Below are 19075 nucleotides of genomic sequence, written 5' to 3'. Positions count from 1 at the left end.
ATCCAGGACCAGCAGAGAGCCGGGTGCGCTGAGCCTCGAGATCCCTTTTTCCCGACAACAAGGATTTACATGCAATATAAGTCTGCTCACCTTGTGTCAGAATGCCGGCTTTGGGATGTCCAGCCCCAGTCGGACCACTGTCTCTGCTACTCCTTCCAGATGCTATTTTCTGGGCGATTTCCCACAACACCCTGCTCGCAGCGCCAATTTTGTCGTGGTTCCCCAAGACGACAACTTATTTAACCCGATTGAAACAGAGAGTCTGAGTTGTAATCTTCCAAGCAATAGACTTTATTTCCCAGTACAAGAGAAATACAGCCGGGAGGTCCGGAACACTCCACAGAGCCCTCGGCTTACAGTCTTTTTATGCACATTTCAGCTCCATATCTCAAGATTCTTATCTCGCTTTTACAATGCGACCTCGTTTAGCCACCATTGTTTCTGTACTGACCCCTTATTTACCTTGCTTGAGATTGGTCACCCATTGTTACATCTCTTTTCCTCTCGAAACCATGGTGGTTACATCCTTTGCCCTTATCTTTACGACTCTGCTTGTACAACAACAGTGGTTTAGCTGACTTAGGCCGAATGTGAAGAAAAACATGCTCACTTTATTCTTTCTTGCTTGTTACGATCATATATTAAGCTGGACAGCTGTATAGTACCCATTGTCTCCCCAAGTAACTGCTGTTTGCGTTTGCTAATAAGTAACTGCTATACCACTTCTCTGGGCCTCCTGCTTTGATCACATTTGCTACACTTGATTATATTAGGTTACAAATCAGCTATACTTGATTACCCATCCTAATTCTACTTACCCATCCTAATTCTACTTCAAGGAAGACACTCTAATACTATCTGTGATTCCATACTTCATATCCAGTTTAGGTACAATTGTTCAGTACAAATTCTCTGAGTACAAACCTGCTTACATACTGAGTACAAATTTCCTTACAAAATCCATGCCGGCCGGATCAGTTGGGATTCAAGACTAAGACTGACACATTTTCATAATCAAGAAATCCCTACAGTGCAGAAGGAGACCATTCGGCCCGTCTTGTCTGCACCAACTCTCCGACAGAGCATCCCACCCAGGCCCTCATCCCTTAATCTCGCTTATTTGTCCAACTAATCCCCCTTAACTTACACATCTTGGGACACTGAGAGGCAATCTTAGCCTGACCAATCAACCTAACTTTGGACTGTGGGAGGAAACCAGAGCCCTCAGAGGAAATCCACGCAGGCATGGGGAGAATGTGCAAACCCCACACAGAATTGAACCTGGGTCCCTGCAGCTGTGAGGCTAACCACTGTGCCACCCACAATTTTTGTTAGGTTAGGGTAATGAAGATATGCAACAAAGCTGGGTTAATGTTGTTGAAGTACAGATCAGTTGTCATCTAGTTGAGTGGTGGAACAGTCACGAGGGGTTAAAAGGCCTCTCCTGTTTCTGTGGATCCCTCAGTCAATGGGGTTCAGTGTTAACCATAGATTACAGCCTTGCTACAAACATAGACAAGAGAATGAATTCTCGCGACCAAAAGGGAAAATGCTGGAAAATCTCAGCAAGTCTGACAGCATCTGTAGGAGAGAAAAGAACTGACGTTTCGAGTCCAGATGACCCTTTGTCAAAGCTAAAAGGCCTTTCCAGAGAAAGAATTCCAGAGGTTGGTGGTGAAGGGGGAGGTTTGAGTGGGGGCAGGGGGATGTGGGGTGGCGGGGGATTGGTGGGGGGGGGGGGGGGGGGGCGGTGAGGGGGGCAGTTGGTGTTAGCATCCAGGTGACTGTGCTTGACAGCAAGGCAGCATTTGAGCAAATGTAGGAGCCTTAATAAAATTGAAATCGTTGGGAATCAGGAATTAGTCAGAGCAAACACAATGAAGGACAGTTATAGTCATTGGAGGCCAATCATCTCAGACCCCAGATGTCCCTGCAGATGTTGAATGGTTTCAAGAAGGGGATAGATATATTTCTGATAAAAAAAAACAGGATGAGGGGATATGAGGAACAGATGGGAAGGTGGATTTGAGACCAAGGAGAGAATGGCAGAGCGGGGCTGAAAGGCTGAATTTGCCTATTTCTGCTCTTAATTCCTATGTAGTGTCCTAGACCCAACCATCTTCAACTCTAGAATCAGTAACCTTCCCCCAACATAAGGTCAGAAGCGGGGGTGTTCACTAACGGCTGCATTCTGTTCAACTCCCTTTGCAATTCTCCGGATAAGGAAGTGGTCAGTGCTTGCATGTCACAAAACTTGGACAAGATTTCGACTTGATCTGATAAGTGGCAGCAACTAATATTCGCAATACATAAGTGCCAGGCGATGGCCATCTGCATAAAATGAGAGTCTCAACACCCCTCCCCCAAGATATTCATTATTATCACTGAATTCCCCACTATCAATATCTGGGTATCACCATTGACCAGAAACAGAACTGGATGAACCATATAAATACTGTGACTGCAAAAGGAGGTCAGAGGCTGAGAATTTTGCATTGAGTAACTCATCCTGACAACCTCCCCCCCCAAACACCCGTTCCCCCAAAACAGCTTGTCCACCATCTGCAAGGCATAAATCAGTAATGGAATACACTCCGCTTGCCTGGATGGGGGCAGCTCCAACAACACTCAAGAAGCTCAACACCATCCAGGACAAAGCAGGATTGGCACCCTATTCACTGGCACCCCATCCACCACCTTCAACATTCCCTCCCTCCAACATCAAGATGCAGTGCGTGCCATCAACAAGATGCACTGCAGCAACTCACAATGTCTCTTAGATAGCTTCTAACCCTGTGACCTAGACCAGCTAGGAGGACACGGGCAGAAGATACATGGAAATATCACCACCTGGAAATTCCCCAAACCACTCACCATCCTGATTTAGAAATATATCACCGTTCCTTCACTGTCACTGGGTCAAAATCATGGAACTCCCTCTCTAACAGCACTGTGGGTGTGCCTACACCACACGGACTGCAGCAGTTCAAGAAGGTAGCTCGTCACCACCTTCTCAAGGAATGGGGCAATAAATGCCAGCCAGTGATATTTGCGTTCATGAATGAATAAAGAGAAAGCATTGAGTCAGCGCAGTGTCATATTTTTATTTTATTCTTCAAATGGTTGAGTTCAGTGTAGACCTTTGTGCTTTACATTTGGTATTGGATTTATAAATATTTAAATACTGTTTATTAAGCACTGAACAGCTCTATGGATGGCTTCAAACTGTGTTTGTCTTTACTTTTACCAGAGGGAGAATTGTACGCAGGAACTGTCAGCAATTTTCAGGGGAATGAGCCAATCATTTCAAGAAGTCTGGGTAACAAACCACCCTTGAAAACAGAGAACTCTCTCAATTGGCTCCAGGGTAAGTGACAGACAATGAATGTTGAGATCTGAGTTTTAAAGAAAAATGTCTTAAAAATAAACAATTGGACCATGTGATAAAGGCATTTTCCGAGCTGCCGGTACAGAGGTGGGATCATTGATAATTACTGAGCTTAGATCAGCCATTACCGAGAGGTGTAGAGAGCAGGATGGATGCCATACAAGGGGAAGAGACGCTGCAACGACAGATCAATATCAGCCGTTAGATTAAGAAACAGCGGGAAGCACTGCTCCATCTGCTTTTGAAGTGCTTAATGATAGCTTGCCTGCAAAACTGCATCATGCTACCAAATCCCTGCACCCTAACAAACTCTCCCACACTTGCTAATTCTCCCACCCTCACTAAAGTCTCCCACACTCACTGAACTCTCCAACACTCACTAAACTCTTCCCCCTGCCTCACATCACACATAGCAAACTCCACCAAATTGTCCTGTCCTGGCACACACACCCACCTTCCCAAACCACATCCCATTAAACTATCACCTACCAAACTCTCCCCCTCCAAACTCTCCCCTTTCCAAACTCTCCCCTTTCCAAACTCTCCCCTTTCCAAACTCTCCCCTTTCCAAACTCTCCCCTTTCCAAACTCTCCCCTTTCCAAACTCTCCACCTACTAAACTCTCTCCATATCAAACTCTCCCCCTACCAAACTTTTTCCCTTTCCAAACCCTCCGCTTCCCCAGCCCTCCCCTTCCCCATCTCTCCCTTTCCCCAACTCTCCCCTTCACCAACTCTTTCCAAACTCTCCCCCTGAACAAATATTTCTGAACCGCTGCCCACCATGCAAACTGTCTCACCCTGCCATACGCTCCCTCCTGGTACCGAATACCAAAAGTTGCCTTTGAATCTCAGAATAATGTGGGTTTCCTCCGGGTGCTCCGGTTTCCTCCCACAGTCCAAAGATGTGCGGGTTAGGTGGATTGGCCATGCTAAGAAATTGCCCCTTAGTGTCCAGGGATGCGTAGGTTAGAGGGATTAGTGGGTATAATATGTAGGGATATGGGGGTAGGGCCTGGGTGGGATTGTGTTCGGTGCAGACTCGATGGGCGAAGGGCCTCTTTCTGCAGTGTAGGGTTCTATGATTCTATAATGGGCTGAGGGTTCAGTACAGCTGAGATTGGGAATGTTGAGGTATAACATGCTTAGGCAGTGTGAACACTATTAATAAAAGCAGGTCAGATGCACAATGTTCTGGACTGATGCATTTACCAAAAATGTGTGACATGCATTCGTCAGAAAAAAGCACATTCAGATCCCACCTCTGTAATTTGATGTCATTTTACCCTATCAGGCATGGATCTCTAGGTCAGCTGCTAATGAAAATATTGCTGCATTCACTTTATAGAGCTGTAATGCACTAATCCTCCCCGGGACAAGCAATAGAAATGTTTGAAAGTGGATTTACATGAAAATAATAGGATTTTGTAAGAGGTGGCTGCACAACATAGCTGCAGATTGCCAGGCATCTCGATAGCAGTTCAACAGACTCAAGTTCAGATCCTGAGGCAAATCTCCAAATGCGTTCTCAAGAGATTTACAAGGCAATGGGACCTGATTACAGGCAGTGAATGCTCTGACATTTTTTTTACTGGTGACGTAGCTGTACTAAAAGTACCAGTAAACTTTCCATTTAGACTTTTCTTTTTACTGCTGGTGCTTTACTGAGTGAAATAAAACTCTAATGGCAAATAAAGTCTTGCCTTTAGCCACTTAGGTAGCAGGACACTTTGTTGAGTAAGTTTAAGTTTATTTATAAGTGCCACAAGTAGGCTTATATTAACACCGCAATGTAGTTACTGTGAAAATCCCCTGGTCGCCACACTCCGGTGCCCATTCGGGTACACTGAGGGAGCATTTAGCATGGCTAATGCACCTAACCAGCATGTCTTTCGGACTGTGAAAGGAAACCAGAGCATCCGGAGGAAATCCACGAAGAGAACGTGCAGACTCCGTGCAGATAATGACCCAAGCTGGGAATGGAACCCGGATCCCTGGTGCTGTGAGGCAGCAGTGCTAACCACTGTGCCACCATGCCACCCAATGAGTCCAGGTACTCATTGTGTACACTGATTTCTCTGGAAAACTTGTGCCAAGATTTTCACTGCACTACAATAACCATAAATTAATGCAGGAATGTTACGCCCGATCATTTCAGTGGGTGGAACGTTATGTGCTGCTAAGCTCAGCAGAGTAAAAGCCAAACCCCTAACCTTGTGAATCTACACAGCATTTGCTATTCAGCATTTAAAGCGATCCAAAATCGCTTGGTGAAGAAAAGCCTTATTCAAGTAGCTTCTGGCAGTGAGCACCAGTTAAATGTTAGCATTGTTTACAGCCTGGCATTCCATGGCAGGGGACAGCAATGGCTTGTATTCAACTCATGGAGGTAGACACACTTTGAAACTGGGCATTCCATGTTTTACAGATCCAGTATTCGTAGGTTCCGAGTTTATTCAGGAGAGGTTGCCTGCAAAGAATTCTGGTGGAGATGACGGAAAAGTCTACTTCTTCTTCAGCGAGACTGGCAAAGAGTTTGACTTTTTTGAGAACACGATCGTATCCCGGATAGCCCAAGTCTGTACGGTAAATTGAAAAGCCCTGGAGGGGCAAAGGCTGTCTGTCTCCAGTAATTGTTTCAAAGTTTTCTACGTGCAGTGCAAAACATATTGTCCTTGTGCTCCTACTAAATTATCCAATGTTTGCAGAACTTTCCCTTTCTATACTTTGACAGTTAGATCGAGAAATGAATTTAGCTGGGAATGGTACTGTTCTGGTCTGGGAATCCAGAGAACTTGAGTTCAGGTTCCGCCATTGCAATTTGAGAACTTGAAATCTAATGGGTAACATGGTAGCACAGTGGTTAACACTGCTGCTTCACAATACCAGGGACCCAGGTTCAATTCCAGCCTCAGGTAACTAACTGTCTGTGTGGAGTTTGCACCTTCTCCGTGTGTCCACGTGGGTTTCCTCCAGTTTCCTCCCACAGTCCAAAAATGTGCAAGTTAGGTGAATCAGCCATGTTAAATTGCCCCTTAACGTCACTGCGTTTGGCAGGCGAAATGTGTCTGGTCACGGGGTTAGGGTCTGGGTGCGATTGTTTCGGTGCAGGCTCCCTTCCGCATCGTGATTCTATGATTCTAGAAATAAAAAGTTGTCAGTAAAAAAGTGAACCTATAATCACTGGTTCACCACTGTCCTTTAGCAATGAAAGACTTTGACATTTTGACTGGTCTGGCCCCTATGCGACTCCAGTCCCATACCAATGTGGTTGATGCTTAACTACCCTTGGACAAGCCGAGCAAGCCAAATACTGCGGATGCTGGAAATCTGAAATAAACCAGAAAGTGCTGAGGACTTCACAGATGTGGCAGCGTCTGTGAAGTTAGAAACAGAGCTAATGTTTTGAGTTTCCAAAGAGGAGTCAAATGACACTTAATGTTAACGATAGTTTCCCTCTCCATCAATGCTGCCAGACCTGCTGAAGTTTCCAGCATTTTCTGTTTTGTAGCAAGTTATCTTGTTACGGGCAACTAGACAATAGGCTTCAGCCGTCAGAACACCCACGTCCCAAAGCCACCCGTGAGGGTGGCACAGTGGTTAGCACTGCTGCCTCACAGTGCGAGGGACCTGGGTTCGATTCCTGGCTTGGGTCACAGCCTGTGTGGAGTTTGCGTGTTCTCCCCATGCCTGTGTGGGTTTCCTCCAGGTGCTCCAGTTTCCTCCCACACTCCAAAGATTTGTGAGTTAGGTGGATGCTAAATTGCCCCTTAGTGTCAGGAGGACTAGCTAGGCTAAATGCTTGGGGTTATGGGGATAGAGCCTGGGTGAGATTGTGGTCAGTATTGACACGATGGGCTGAATGACCTCCTTCTGTACTGTAGGGATTCTTTGGAGCCTATGAAGCTGTGGCTCAACCTGTAGCATTTTCATGTCTGAGTCATAGGTCCAAATCCCACTGTAAGACTAGGGCACAATAATCAAGGCTGTTGCTCCAGTGCAGGACTGTTGAATGTGGTGTACTGTCAGGAGTTTTAAAATATTCTTCCATGGGATGTGAGCGTCACTGACTGGGCCAGCATTAAATTGCCATTTCAGAGGGTCTTTAAAAGTCAACCCCGTTGCTGTGGATCCAAAGTCACGTGTAAGCCAGACCAAGTAAGGATGGCAGATTTCTTCCCCTATCAGTGAACCAGGTGGGTTTTTACGAGAATTGTTTCATGGTCATCATCAGACTATACATGCAAGATATTTATTCAATTCAAATTTCACCATCTGCTGTATGAATTGAACCTGGGTCCCCAGATCATTAGCCTGGTTCTCCAGATTACTAGTTCAGTGACAATGCCAATGCCATTGCCTCCCCAGAGGCTCCAGTAGCCTGCTTCAGTGGGTTGGAAAGGTCCCTAGCACTATTTTGGAAGAGCAGGGGAGTTATCCTTGATCTCCAAGCCGATATCTATCCCTCAATAAACATCAGAAAAATTGATTATCTGATCATTATCACACTTATTAGTGGGAGCCAAGGCATGTCCCGCACCTATTCCTGTGCCCTCCTTCCAAGATATGGCCATCCAACCACTCCAAATGGCGTCATTATGTATGCTTGGCTGAGAGCCCAGACATCCATTCAAGTAATGAAACACCTGAGCCAAGCAAAAGCATTGACATCTCTGATCTCTTCTATCAATGTTACAGTGTTTATTTACACAGGGTGAAGAGGTTTCAAGTGCTTGTTGTTTCAGCTATTGATACTTTGAATTCAATGTTGCATTTCCTACATTACAACAGTGACTGTTACACTTTGAAAGTACTTTGTTGAGTCTAAAGGATTTTGTGACATCCCTGTGACCAGAAAAGCACTTTATAAGTGCAAGTCATTTTTTTCAAAAAAAAAGCAATAATAACAAATGGAAATATGGACTAAGGCAACAGACTGCACTTCTGTGGAGTCAGGGTCACCACAGACCTTTAAAAGTGATGAGGGAGACCCAATTCTGCGATTCCAGACTCCATTCCCAGGATTTCTGATTTTTAACAGGGCTTTTTAAAGGTGCTAGCTGGTTCAGGTGACAAGCCCGTACCCTTGATTCCTGATCTAATGGTTCCATTATGGAGTTAGGCGTGTCGTAGTCCTCTGCAATGTACATGAAGTAGCTTTTCAAGGAGTAGTGGTTCATGGCACCTGAGGGGTGTTGTGAACCAGAGTCTGCACAGAAGAACCTTTTGAAAGGAAAATTCAAAAGGTCCTGTACGTGAGGCATGTATCTCACCCACCTCTATGCCTTCCATACCAAGATATGCTCACTCAACCATCCCTAATGGTCTCATTATGTAAACTTGGCTGAGAGTCCAGACATCCATTAAAGTAATGAAATGCCTGAGCTAAAACAAATTGACAGCTCTGGCTCACTGATCTCTTATGTCAATGTCACAATGATTATTGACACAGGGTTTCAAGTGTTTGTTGTTTCAGCTATTGATACTTTGAGGGGTCTGGATGATTATTTAAAGCTTCCTGGTGGGAGATGAGTGGGTTCAGGTCATTGGTTTGCTGTACACCCTGAAACCAGTGGGTAGTTAAGTGAGTCAATGTGCAAAAAGTTCGGCCAAACTAATCAGGTCTGCTTCTTGCCAGTTGGGTAGATTAAATCGAACTCCAAACTGTGTCACTGAGGCCAATATCCCCACAACAGAATGGTGGAGCAGGCTCAAAGGCCTAGTCCTGCTCCTAAGTTGTATGTTCATCTAGGACTGGATTCTAGGACATCTGCTAACCATGTCAATGGTATAATTTGCAGTTGATATCTAATGGATGACAAGCAATATTCTACTCACACGGAGAAATTGTAACTAAAATACAGCAACATGGTCATAGTTTGAGGATAAGGGGTAAATCTTTTAGGATTGAAGAGAAATTTCTTCACCCAGAGAGTGGTGAATCTGTGGAATTTACTGCCACAGAAAGTAGCTGAGGCCAAAACATTGTGTGATTTCAAGAAGAAATTGGGGCTAAAGAGATTGCGGGATATGGGGGGGTGGGGAGGGAGAATCAAGATATTGAATTTGATGATCAGCCATGATCAAAATGAATGGCAGAGCAGGCTTGAAGGGCCGAATGGCCTACTCCTGCTTCTAGTTTCAGGGTTTGTTACATAATAGAGAACAGCAAGTGATTCGACTTTGGAAGTATAGCTCATTGTCAAAGACATTTCTAAATTTAGACCAACAGTTTTGGATTTATTTGCATACAGCTGATAAAATGGGCTATTTGTAGACTGCCTCGCATAATTCCAGCAGTTCTTCTATTTGAACCGTGGGATTTTGATGGTTGCGCATCTGAATAGAAAGGGAATCTTGTTGAGCACCAATTGTGTTCGGAGACCCAAGTCAAATTCAGCCTAAGGAGATGAGCTATTATCATTCGTGAGGGCTATCGCTTACCAATGGGGATTAGAATTGCAAGAAGGTTTGACAGTCTGATGTTAATACCGGTTGATGCTAATCCTTAGAAAGTAGCACACCATTATATGCAATGTTGGTGGTAGGAAAGAGCTAATTATAAGCATTACCTGAGGCACTGTAGGCTGAGGATGCCTGTCAGGCTGAAGTGACAGCGATACCTTCAAATGCTTGGTGTCTATATAGAGATGTCTACACTATTGACATCATGATGCTAATCCTTAGTTGTCATCACTGGAAAAATAAAAGTTAGCTATCAAGTAATGTCCAGCAGGTGTATTATGTGTGTGTGTGTGTGTCATTCTATTTCAGACTGGTTCTTGTTTGATGTACGTTCCTTGTACAAACTGGGTTTTAAATAGTAATGGGGATCAGCGTTATCAACTTTTGTAGCCTCCACTTAAAGCTGGTGGTAGTGTGTAGCCTGCGGTGAACTGGGAGTGCAGGCTGTTGAATTGTTAAGACTTGGTTTGGCAACACGGGTGGCCGTGGTAACTAGTGCAGCAAATGCTGCAAAATACTCAGCAGATCTGGAAGCATCGGTGGGGAGAGAAAAATCATTAACAGAATCATAGAATCCATACATTCCAGAAAGAGGCCACTCTGCCCATCGAGTCTGCACTGACCATAATCCCACCCAGGCCCTATCCCCGTAAACCCCACATTTTTATCCTGCTAATACCCTATCACTAGCAATTTAACAATCAACCTGACCCGCACATCTTTGGAGTGTGGGAGGAAACCTGAGCACCCAGAGGAAACCCATGCAGACATGGGAAGAACATGCAAATTCCACACAGTGACCGGAGCTGGGAATCGAACCAGGGTCCCTGACCAAACATTCCCTGTAAGAAGTCTCACATCACCAGGTTAAAGTCCAACAAGTTTATTTGTTGGATGGATGGGTTGAAGTTGTGTCAGAGGTTAAAATCCAAAACAGGAACCTGATCTGCTAGGAACTCGCTCACTTTCAGAACTATTGGAGGTGGATTGCGGAGGGAGAATCCAATCTACTCATCAGAGGTAGACTTTTTGTTTAAATTTTATTTCGAGGCTGCTTGCTTCTCTTTTAATCGGCCGTTCTATTTTTAACTGGCGTCCCAGATCCTTAAGAAACTCATCAGGTGAAAAGGGGTGAGAAGAGTTGAATCCTTGAGGTAAATGCTTTTACAGCACTGCTCCTGGGCCTGGAGGAGTAGAAGTGTTTTCTTCAGGTCCAGTGAGCCATTAACCTCTCCCACACCACACCACCCACTACCCCAGCCAAGTAATCTGTCTCCTGTCTGCCCACCCCTCACACCCCCGCCCCAATGATCTCTAACACCCCTCTCTAATCTCCTCAGCAGTGGGCTTCTCACCCAGGTAACCTTAGCCCATTTGAGCGAGAAATCGACTGGAAGGTTTACAGGAACCCTACAGTTAACTCTGCGTAACATCCAGGAAACCCAAGCTCTTCCCGACCTCTGAACACCCTGGAAAGAGTGAAGCCCTGTGCTGAAAGTCAGGCTGCTGTTTCAAGTCAATGGTCTTCCATCAGAACTGGAGGCTGCTGGAGATGGGTAGCCTTGAGGCAGGTACAGAGTCAGGGCAAAGGGGAATGGTGAGGGCAATTCCAAAGGCCTATGTTAGGATTGAGGGGAGGAGAATTTAAATGACAAATGGGATGATGCTATTAAGCACACACAGGTGAGAATGAGAACATGCCTGGCACTGAAAGGTGGAAGGTGAGGACATCAGCTGCCCCGCCTGTGGAGTATTTCTGGCATTTTTTTGGCTTTCATTTGAAGCAGAAGATTGCAGCAGAAAAACCAAGCCTGGAGAAGAGGAGATGTCTCCCACAGTTTGGTTGTAGAAAGGCAGATAGAGCCCAATCTGCCAACTGTGTGTGGATCCGGCCTCCACACCAGCTCGCAACCCTTCATCTCTCAGTCATAGGGGGGAATGTTTCTGTCCCACCCACCACAGGAATCATCGCAGGCGGGGAGGGGGGTGCGGGCAGACCACACAAAGGTCTGTTGACCTTGGGTGGGATTTTCCAATTTTGGGGTGAGTTCAGCTGGAAAGTCCCTCCCATAGAGTTTTACAGCAAAGAAAGAGGCCCTTCGGCCTATCCACTGAAACATCTTGCTGCCGTTCAGGCTAGCGAGTCTTACAGCCCCGCTGACACTGCATCCCCGCCGCAGGTTTCCCGGTGGCAAGGGGCCTGTTCAACAGGAACCCTCATTGACAATGATGAGACCACAGGATCCTACTGCCAGCAAATGGCACACTCTGGTAGGGGAATCCCACCCATCATTTCTGCCCAGCCATCAAGCATCTGTCTATTCTAATCCCCTTTTCCAGCACTTGGTCCATAGCCTTGTATGCTTTGGCATTTCAAGTGTTGCTGGCAAAGCTGTCCTCCACTGTTACCACCTACTGCCCGAAAGTGGGTGGCATGGTGGTACAATGGTTAGCACTGCTGCCTCACAGCACCAGGGACCCGGGTTCGATTCTGGCCTCGGGTCACTGTCTGTGTGAGGTTTGCACATTCTCCCCATGTCTGCATGGGTCTCCTCCGGGTGCCCCAGTTTCTTCCTACAGTCCAAAAGACATGCTGGTTGGATGCATTGGCCATGCTGAATTCTCCCTCAGTGTTATCCGATTAGGCGCCAGAGTGTAGCGGCCAGGGGATTTTTACAGTAACTTCATTGCGTTGTTAATCTAAGATTACATGTACCACTAATGAATAAACTAAATAAATAAACAAAAGGTAAGGTTGATTGGCGATGCTAAATTGACCTTAGTGTCAGAGAATTAGCAGGATAAATATGTGGGATTACAGGAATAGGGACTGGGTGAGATCGTGGTGGGTGCAGACTCAATGGGCCGAATGGCCTCCTTCTGCACAGTAGGGATTCTATGATTCTATGGAGAGAGTGGGAGCGACATTAAGATCTGAAGTTGTTAGCTCCATCTGGAGTCCAGAAGGTTGTATCTCGCAGAAAGACGAGGTGTCATCCCTCAAGCCTGCATTAATTGGGATGTAAAATGGGAAGCTCAGGGTTACACCTATGGGCTGAATGGGATGTTCAGCAAGACAATGGCTCAACCTTCCCTTGGTGCTGGTGAAAAGGAGGTGGCTTTATGACCAGCAAGTCGAATACACTCAGTCTGGAAGAGTAAAAGGAGATTGCTCCTGAAGGAGTGACTTGGAACCCCAGGCAGTGAGAGCAGAAGATGTGAAAGGATAAGTGTTGCACCTCCTATACTTCCGTGGAATGGTTGCTGGGGGAAGGAGAACAGGCGGCATTGTGGCATAGTGCATAGCATTGCTACCTCATAGCGCCAGGGACCCGGGTTCAATTCAGGCCTCAGGTCACTGTCTTTGGAGTTTGCACATTCTCCCTATGGCTGCATGGGTTTCCCCAGGGTGCTCCAGTTTCCTCCCACAGTCCAAAGATGTGCGGGTTAGGTGCATTAGCCATGATAAATTGACCCTAGTGTCATGGGAATTAGTGGAGTAAATATGTGGGATTACAGGAATAGGGTTTGGAAGGGATTGTGGCCAGTACAGACTCGATGTGTTGAATGGCCTTCTGTAGGGATTCTTTGATTCTATAATGAGGTGCTAGAGGTGGTGGAGAAGTGAACAGGCTCCCTTTGAAATGCTGAAAGGGGAAGGGATTGGAGGTTGTGTTTGGTCATGACAAAGCACTGGAGATGGTACAAGAGATCATCTGTGGAATGTGAAGACTGGTGGGTTGGAAGGTGAGGACAAGGGTAACCCTGTTGTGGTTCTAGGACGAAGGGGAAGAAGTGAAAGTAAATTTGCGGGTAATAGGAGAGACACGGTTAAAGGGCTCTATTAACTATTAACTTGACTGAGGAGGAAAGAAGACATCTCACAATCTGATTTAGCATTGACAGAACAGATGCCATAGAGATGGAGAAACTGGGAGAATGGAGTAGACTTCTTACAGGAAATGTGGGAGTGTTGGGGGAAGAATGTATAATCCAACGACCCCTCGGATTATCTTGTAGACATTGATGGATTGGCTGTCCCCAGAATTGGAAGTTGTTGAGGAAGGGAAGAGAAGAGCCACTGGTGGACAGATGAGGGAGGGTTCAGAAGCTGGAAGCAAAGTTGATGACACTTTCTAGTTCAGGATGAGTTTGGGAAGTAGCGCCCACACTGTCATCAAAAGTACCAGTAAAAGATGAAGAGAGAATCTGAAAATAGTGCTTTGTCTTTTTTCCCCCCATAAGAGGATATCTTTGCTTATAACTCAGGTCAAACAAAGAGTTGACGCTTTTGGATTTGCTGTGGCTTGAACTCTAGTGGCAGATTCTCCAACCTCGTCCGCAGCTGGGATTCTCCAGTCCCGCTGCAGTGAACGGAGATTTGGCTGAGTGCCAAATTCTCCATCCTTGCTGGCAGGGGTGGGACGTCAACGGCTGGAGAATTCCAGACCCTATTTAATCTCTGAGTTCTGTGAGAATCAGGTTTTCTGATCTAAAAATCCATCTGTGTAATTTAGGAACTTTTATGGCAGGTCCTCTTATTTTTAAAAATACTCTTCCATAATTCCCCGTCATAAGAAAATTTCAAAATAGGGTCATTCAGAAAATGCTCAGAATAGTTAGTTTTAGAGGGCAGGATTGAATTGTATAACTTAGGTCAAAGTCTCGTTCTGCAACAGCTACTTATCTTTCCATGATTGAGGAAAGAATCACTAAAAGATACCAGGAAAGGGCAGGGAAATGGATTCGGAGTGCAGTAAATTTGACTGATTGGGAGCTAAAATTGACACGGGTAGAAACGATGGGCTGAAGAGCCTTTCTCTGTGATGGTATAGTGGCAGATCGCAGCACAGGTGCTGTTTGCATTGAGAATTGTTGTGAGGATGTGTAATTATAGAATCTCTACAATACAGAATGAGGCCATTCGGTCCATCGAGTCTGCAGTGAGTATAATCCCACCCTATTCCCATAACCCCACATATTTACCCTTCTAATCTCCTTGACACTAGGGATAATTTACCATGGCCATTCAGCCTAATCTTTGGACGGTGGGAGGAAACCCATGCAGACACGGGGAGAATGTGCAAACTCCACACAGGCAGTGTGGACAAGCTGGGAATTGGGCCCAGGTCCCTGGCGCTGTGAGGCAGCAGCGCTAACCACTGTGCCTCCCCATCATCTGTGTACCCAACAGAAGAATGAGCTTTACCCCTGTGGGGAGTGGAACAAGTTGCTTTGTTCTTTGGGCCCAGTGTCACTGTAGTGCTGTGGTTCCTTCCAAGCTTTTTTTTTAATGTTCCCAGCCCAGCAACTGGTGGCAAATGCAGTGTGTTTATTTTTGTTAAAGGTAATCAAATCATTGTGTATAAATGTGTACTTTCCAACCATGAAACAGGGAATCCACCTTCTGATCCTCTCTTATTAAGCGATAACTTGCAACGTAAAAGGGAAATGTCAGAGATAATTAATAGAGAGTTGGCAGTCCTCATGGGAACCTGCTGCAACATATCGAGAAAACACTTGGAGATATTCCAGTAAAGATATTTGTAAATGTTTCTGAATTGGTCTAGACATTAAAGTGCCTTTGCAAAAATCAAATGCCCCAGCTTCAGGAGGACAGGGTGAATGAGTGGAGCCTGTTATCAGGCTCTGTTTGTCAACATCTATCAGTCCCCCTTCCCCATCTGAAACTTGGGTGATGTATAATGTCCATTACCTGGGCTGTTATCTTCAAGCCAAATCCCTCCTGAAATAATACAGATTCTGGAGTCAGCTAGTCCCCAGCTTAACTCTGGAGGAATCCAATCCTGGTGCACCATTCTGGGTTAACCAGAGCCTGGTGTTCTATTCTGGACTGAGGTAAAGTTGCCATAGTCCCAGATGACCATAGGCTGCTCTCCCCTTTGAGGGGGGGAGAGCTGACTGGAGGTGATTTAACCTGACGGTCACCACACCTCAGGCGAGGGGCAAGGTGGGAAAGTTGGACCAGGAATTGAACCCACGCTGTTGACATTGTTCTGCATCACAAACCAGGCGTGCATCCAACTGAGCTAACTGACCTCCCAGGTAACCCAACCCTGGTGTACAAATCTGGAGTAATGAAGTCCTGGTGTATGATTCTGGAGTACCCCAATCCCATGTACAGTCTTGGTGTACCCCAGTCCTGGTGTACAAATCTAGAGTAACACAGTCCCGATGTACAATTGTGGAGTATCCCAGTCCCGGTGTATAATTCTGGAGTTCCCGCAGTCCTGGTATACAATATGAACTAATGCAATCTTGGTGCACAATTCTGGAGTAACGCAGTCCTTGTGCACAATTCGGGAGTACTCCAGTCCCGGTGTACAATTCTGGAGTGCCGCAGTCCCGGTGTACAATCTGGAGTAATGCAGTCCTGGTGTACAATTCAGGAGTACCCCAATCCCGGTGTACAATTTGTCCCAGTCCTGGTGTACAATTCTGGAGTACCCCAGTCCTGGTGTACAATTTGGGAATGCCCCAGTCCCAATGTACAATTCTGGAGTATCCCAATCCCAGTGTACAATTCTGGAGTATCCCAGTCCCGGTGTACAATTCTGGAGTATCCCAGTCCCGGTGTACAATTCTGGAGTATCCCAGTCCCGGTGTACAATTCTGGAGTATCCCAGTCCCGGTGTACAATTCTGGAGTATCCCAGTCCCGGTGTACAATTCTGGAGTATCCCAGTCCCGGTGTACAATTCTGGAGTATCCCAGTCCCTGTGTACAATTGTAATGCAGTCCTGTGTACAATTCCAAGGTGAAGCAGTTCTTACGCATGTAATGATGATAATACATTAATACTTTATACACAAGGAACATTTCCTGTTTGTGTCCATCATTAAAACCTACCCTGAGGGAGTCACTGTGAAAAACTCCAACAACAACAACTCCGATTTGTAGAGCCCCTTTTAAAGTAGTGAAATATTCCAATTCTTTTCAGAAGACGATTATCAAACAAAATTGGACACCGAGCCATGTAAAGGCGTTTTAGCATTTATCACGATAAACTTGGTCAAAGAGGGAGTAACTTGAAAAACAGTAATTTCAGTTGTCTGAATGGACCTTCCTCATTCAGCGCAGACATCAGTATTTGTGTTTTGACAGGAAATGCGTAACTTCACTAATGCCCCATTTATTGTTTAATGAATGAATTATTTCAATTATCTTGAAGGGATTAAAAATATGTAATGTGGAATATATAATGCTGAATTTTACAACCCACCCTCCCCCATCGCCACCCCAGTTATGTTTGAGAAGGGACAGGTTTGCAAGCTCACCGCTTTCCTTCTGCAAACTGTCCTCCAATATACGGTGCATGGACGGATAAGACATCAGCCGGTCCCCTTTCTCTTCATCCTACTGGATCCATTGATTGGTCAATTAAGAGCCTAATTTCACCTCTGCCACCATAGTATGGTGGGTAGTGGAAGGTAGAGGAGAGTGGGCAGGCTGTGTTTTCACCAACGCTAGTGAAAAGGCAGGAAGGAAGGTGGGGCACCTAACTCCCAACAAGATGTAACACTTCCTTTGCATCGCACCCCCCCCCCCACCCTCTGAAACTGTAGCTGAAAGAGCAAGCCAGAGGGTAGGAATTCTGTGGAGAACAATAGAAACATAGAACAGTACAGGTCGTTCAGCCCTCGGTGTTGTGCCGAGCTATGTCCAAACCCAAGATCAAGCTATCCCACTCCCTATCATTCTGGTGTGCTCCATGTGCCTATCCAATAACCACTTTAAAGTGTCTGACTCCGCTATCACAGCAGGCAGTGCATTCCACAGCCCAACCACTCTCTGAGTAAAGAATCTACCTCGGACATCCCTCCTATATCTCCCACCATGAACCTTAAAGTTATGGCCCCAAGTAACAGCTCCATCCACCCGAGGAAATAGTCTCTGCACGTCCACTCTATCTATCCCCCTCATCATCTTACAAACCTCTATTAAATTGCCTCTCATCCTCCTCCGCTCTAAAGAGAAAAGCCTCAGACCCCTCAACCTTTCCTCATAAGACCTACCCTCCAAACCAGGCAGCATCCTGGTAAATCTCCTCTGCACTCTCTCCAATGCTTCCACATCCTTCTTATAGTGAGGTGACCAGAACTGCACACAATATTCCAAATGTGGTCTCACCAAAGTCCAGTATAGTTGCAGCATAACCCCATGACTCTTAAACTCAAATCCCCTGTTAATAAACGCTAACACACTATAAGCCTTCTTCACGGCTCTATCCACTTGAGTGGCAACCTTCAGAGATCTGTGGATATGAACCCCAAGATCTCTCTGTTCCTCCACATTCCTCAGAACCCTGCCGTTGACCCTGTAATCCGCATTCAAGTGTGTCCTACCAAAATGAATCACTCACTTCCTGAAACCCCAAAACCTGTGCACAGCCTACAAGGCACAAGTCTGGGGTGTGATGGAATACTCAACATTTGCGTGCAGTTCCCACAACACCCAAGAAGCGCAGCAACATCCAGGACAAAGCAACTTGCTTGATTGGCACCCCATCTACAAACATCCACTCCCTCCACACACTGACACATAGTAGCAGCAGTGTGTACCATCTGCAAGATGCAGTGCAGGAATTCACCAAGTCTCCTTAAGCAGCAACTTCCAAACCCAAGACCCCTACCATCTGGAAGGACAAGGGCAGTAGATGCATGGAAGCACCACCGTCTTAAAGTTCCCCTCCAAGTCACACACCGTCCTGACTTGGAAATATATCACTGTTCCTTCACTGTTGTTGGATCAAAATCCTGGAACTCCTTCCCTAACAGCACTGCGGGTGTACCTCCAGGGACTGCAACGATTCAAGAAGGAGGCTCACCGCCACCTTCGCAAGGGGCGATTAGCGATGGGCAACAAATGGCGACCTAGCCAATAATGCCCACGTCACGTGCAAATTTTGAAAAAGGAACAAGCATCTCATTAAGTGCGTTCCAGCACATTGTTACTGCACATCTGCCTTTCTTCAAGTCAGTCAGCTCGTGACCAATCCTTCTACCGTTGAACAATACCCTCCACTCCCCATTCCTAATCCCCCCCCCCGTCCCTCTCCCCCACCCTCTCGTTTAATTCAGCCTATTGAACTAGTTTACAGAATAATTCCCCGATAGTTACTCACTCTGCAGGGATTTAAACGCTGCTTGATCAAATCTGATGAACATGAAGAATTTTGGGGATAAAAGGAGATTTGCAGGACG

At 45.9% G+C, this 19075-nt stretch overlaps 1 protein-coding gene across 5 annotated transcripts in view; it reads left to right on the top strand.

Moving 5' to 3' along the window:
* sema4ba (sema domain, immunoglobulin domain (Ig), transmembrane domain (TM) and short cytoplasmic domain, (semaphorin) 4Ba) overlaps positions 1–19075 on the top strand; it is a 451928-nt gene that overhangs the window by 393107 nt on the left and 39746 nt on the right. For all 5 annotated transcript variants that reach the window (XM_080214192.1, XM_080214193.1, XM_080214191.1 and 2 more), the window contains 2 exons: positions 3251–3367; positions 5816–5973. In XM_080214192.1, the coding sequence (XP_080070318.1) occupies positions 3251–3367; positions 5816–5973 (275 nt within the window). The remainder of the gene's footprint in view (positions 1–3250; positions 3368–5815; positions 5974–19075) is intronic.

This window comes from Carcharhinus amblyrhynchos, chromosome 28 (assembly GCF_965287045.1).
Source record: "Carcharhinus amblyrhynchos chromosome 28, sCarAmb.v2.hapA, whole genome shotgun sequence".
NCBI classification, from domain to species: Eukaryota; Metazoa; Chordata; class Chondrichthyes; order Carcharhiniformes; family Carcharhinidae; genus Carcharhinus; species Carcharhinus amblyrhynchos.
This window is presented reverse-complemented; position numbering and strand designations above follow the sequence as displayed.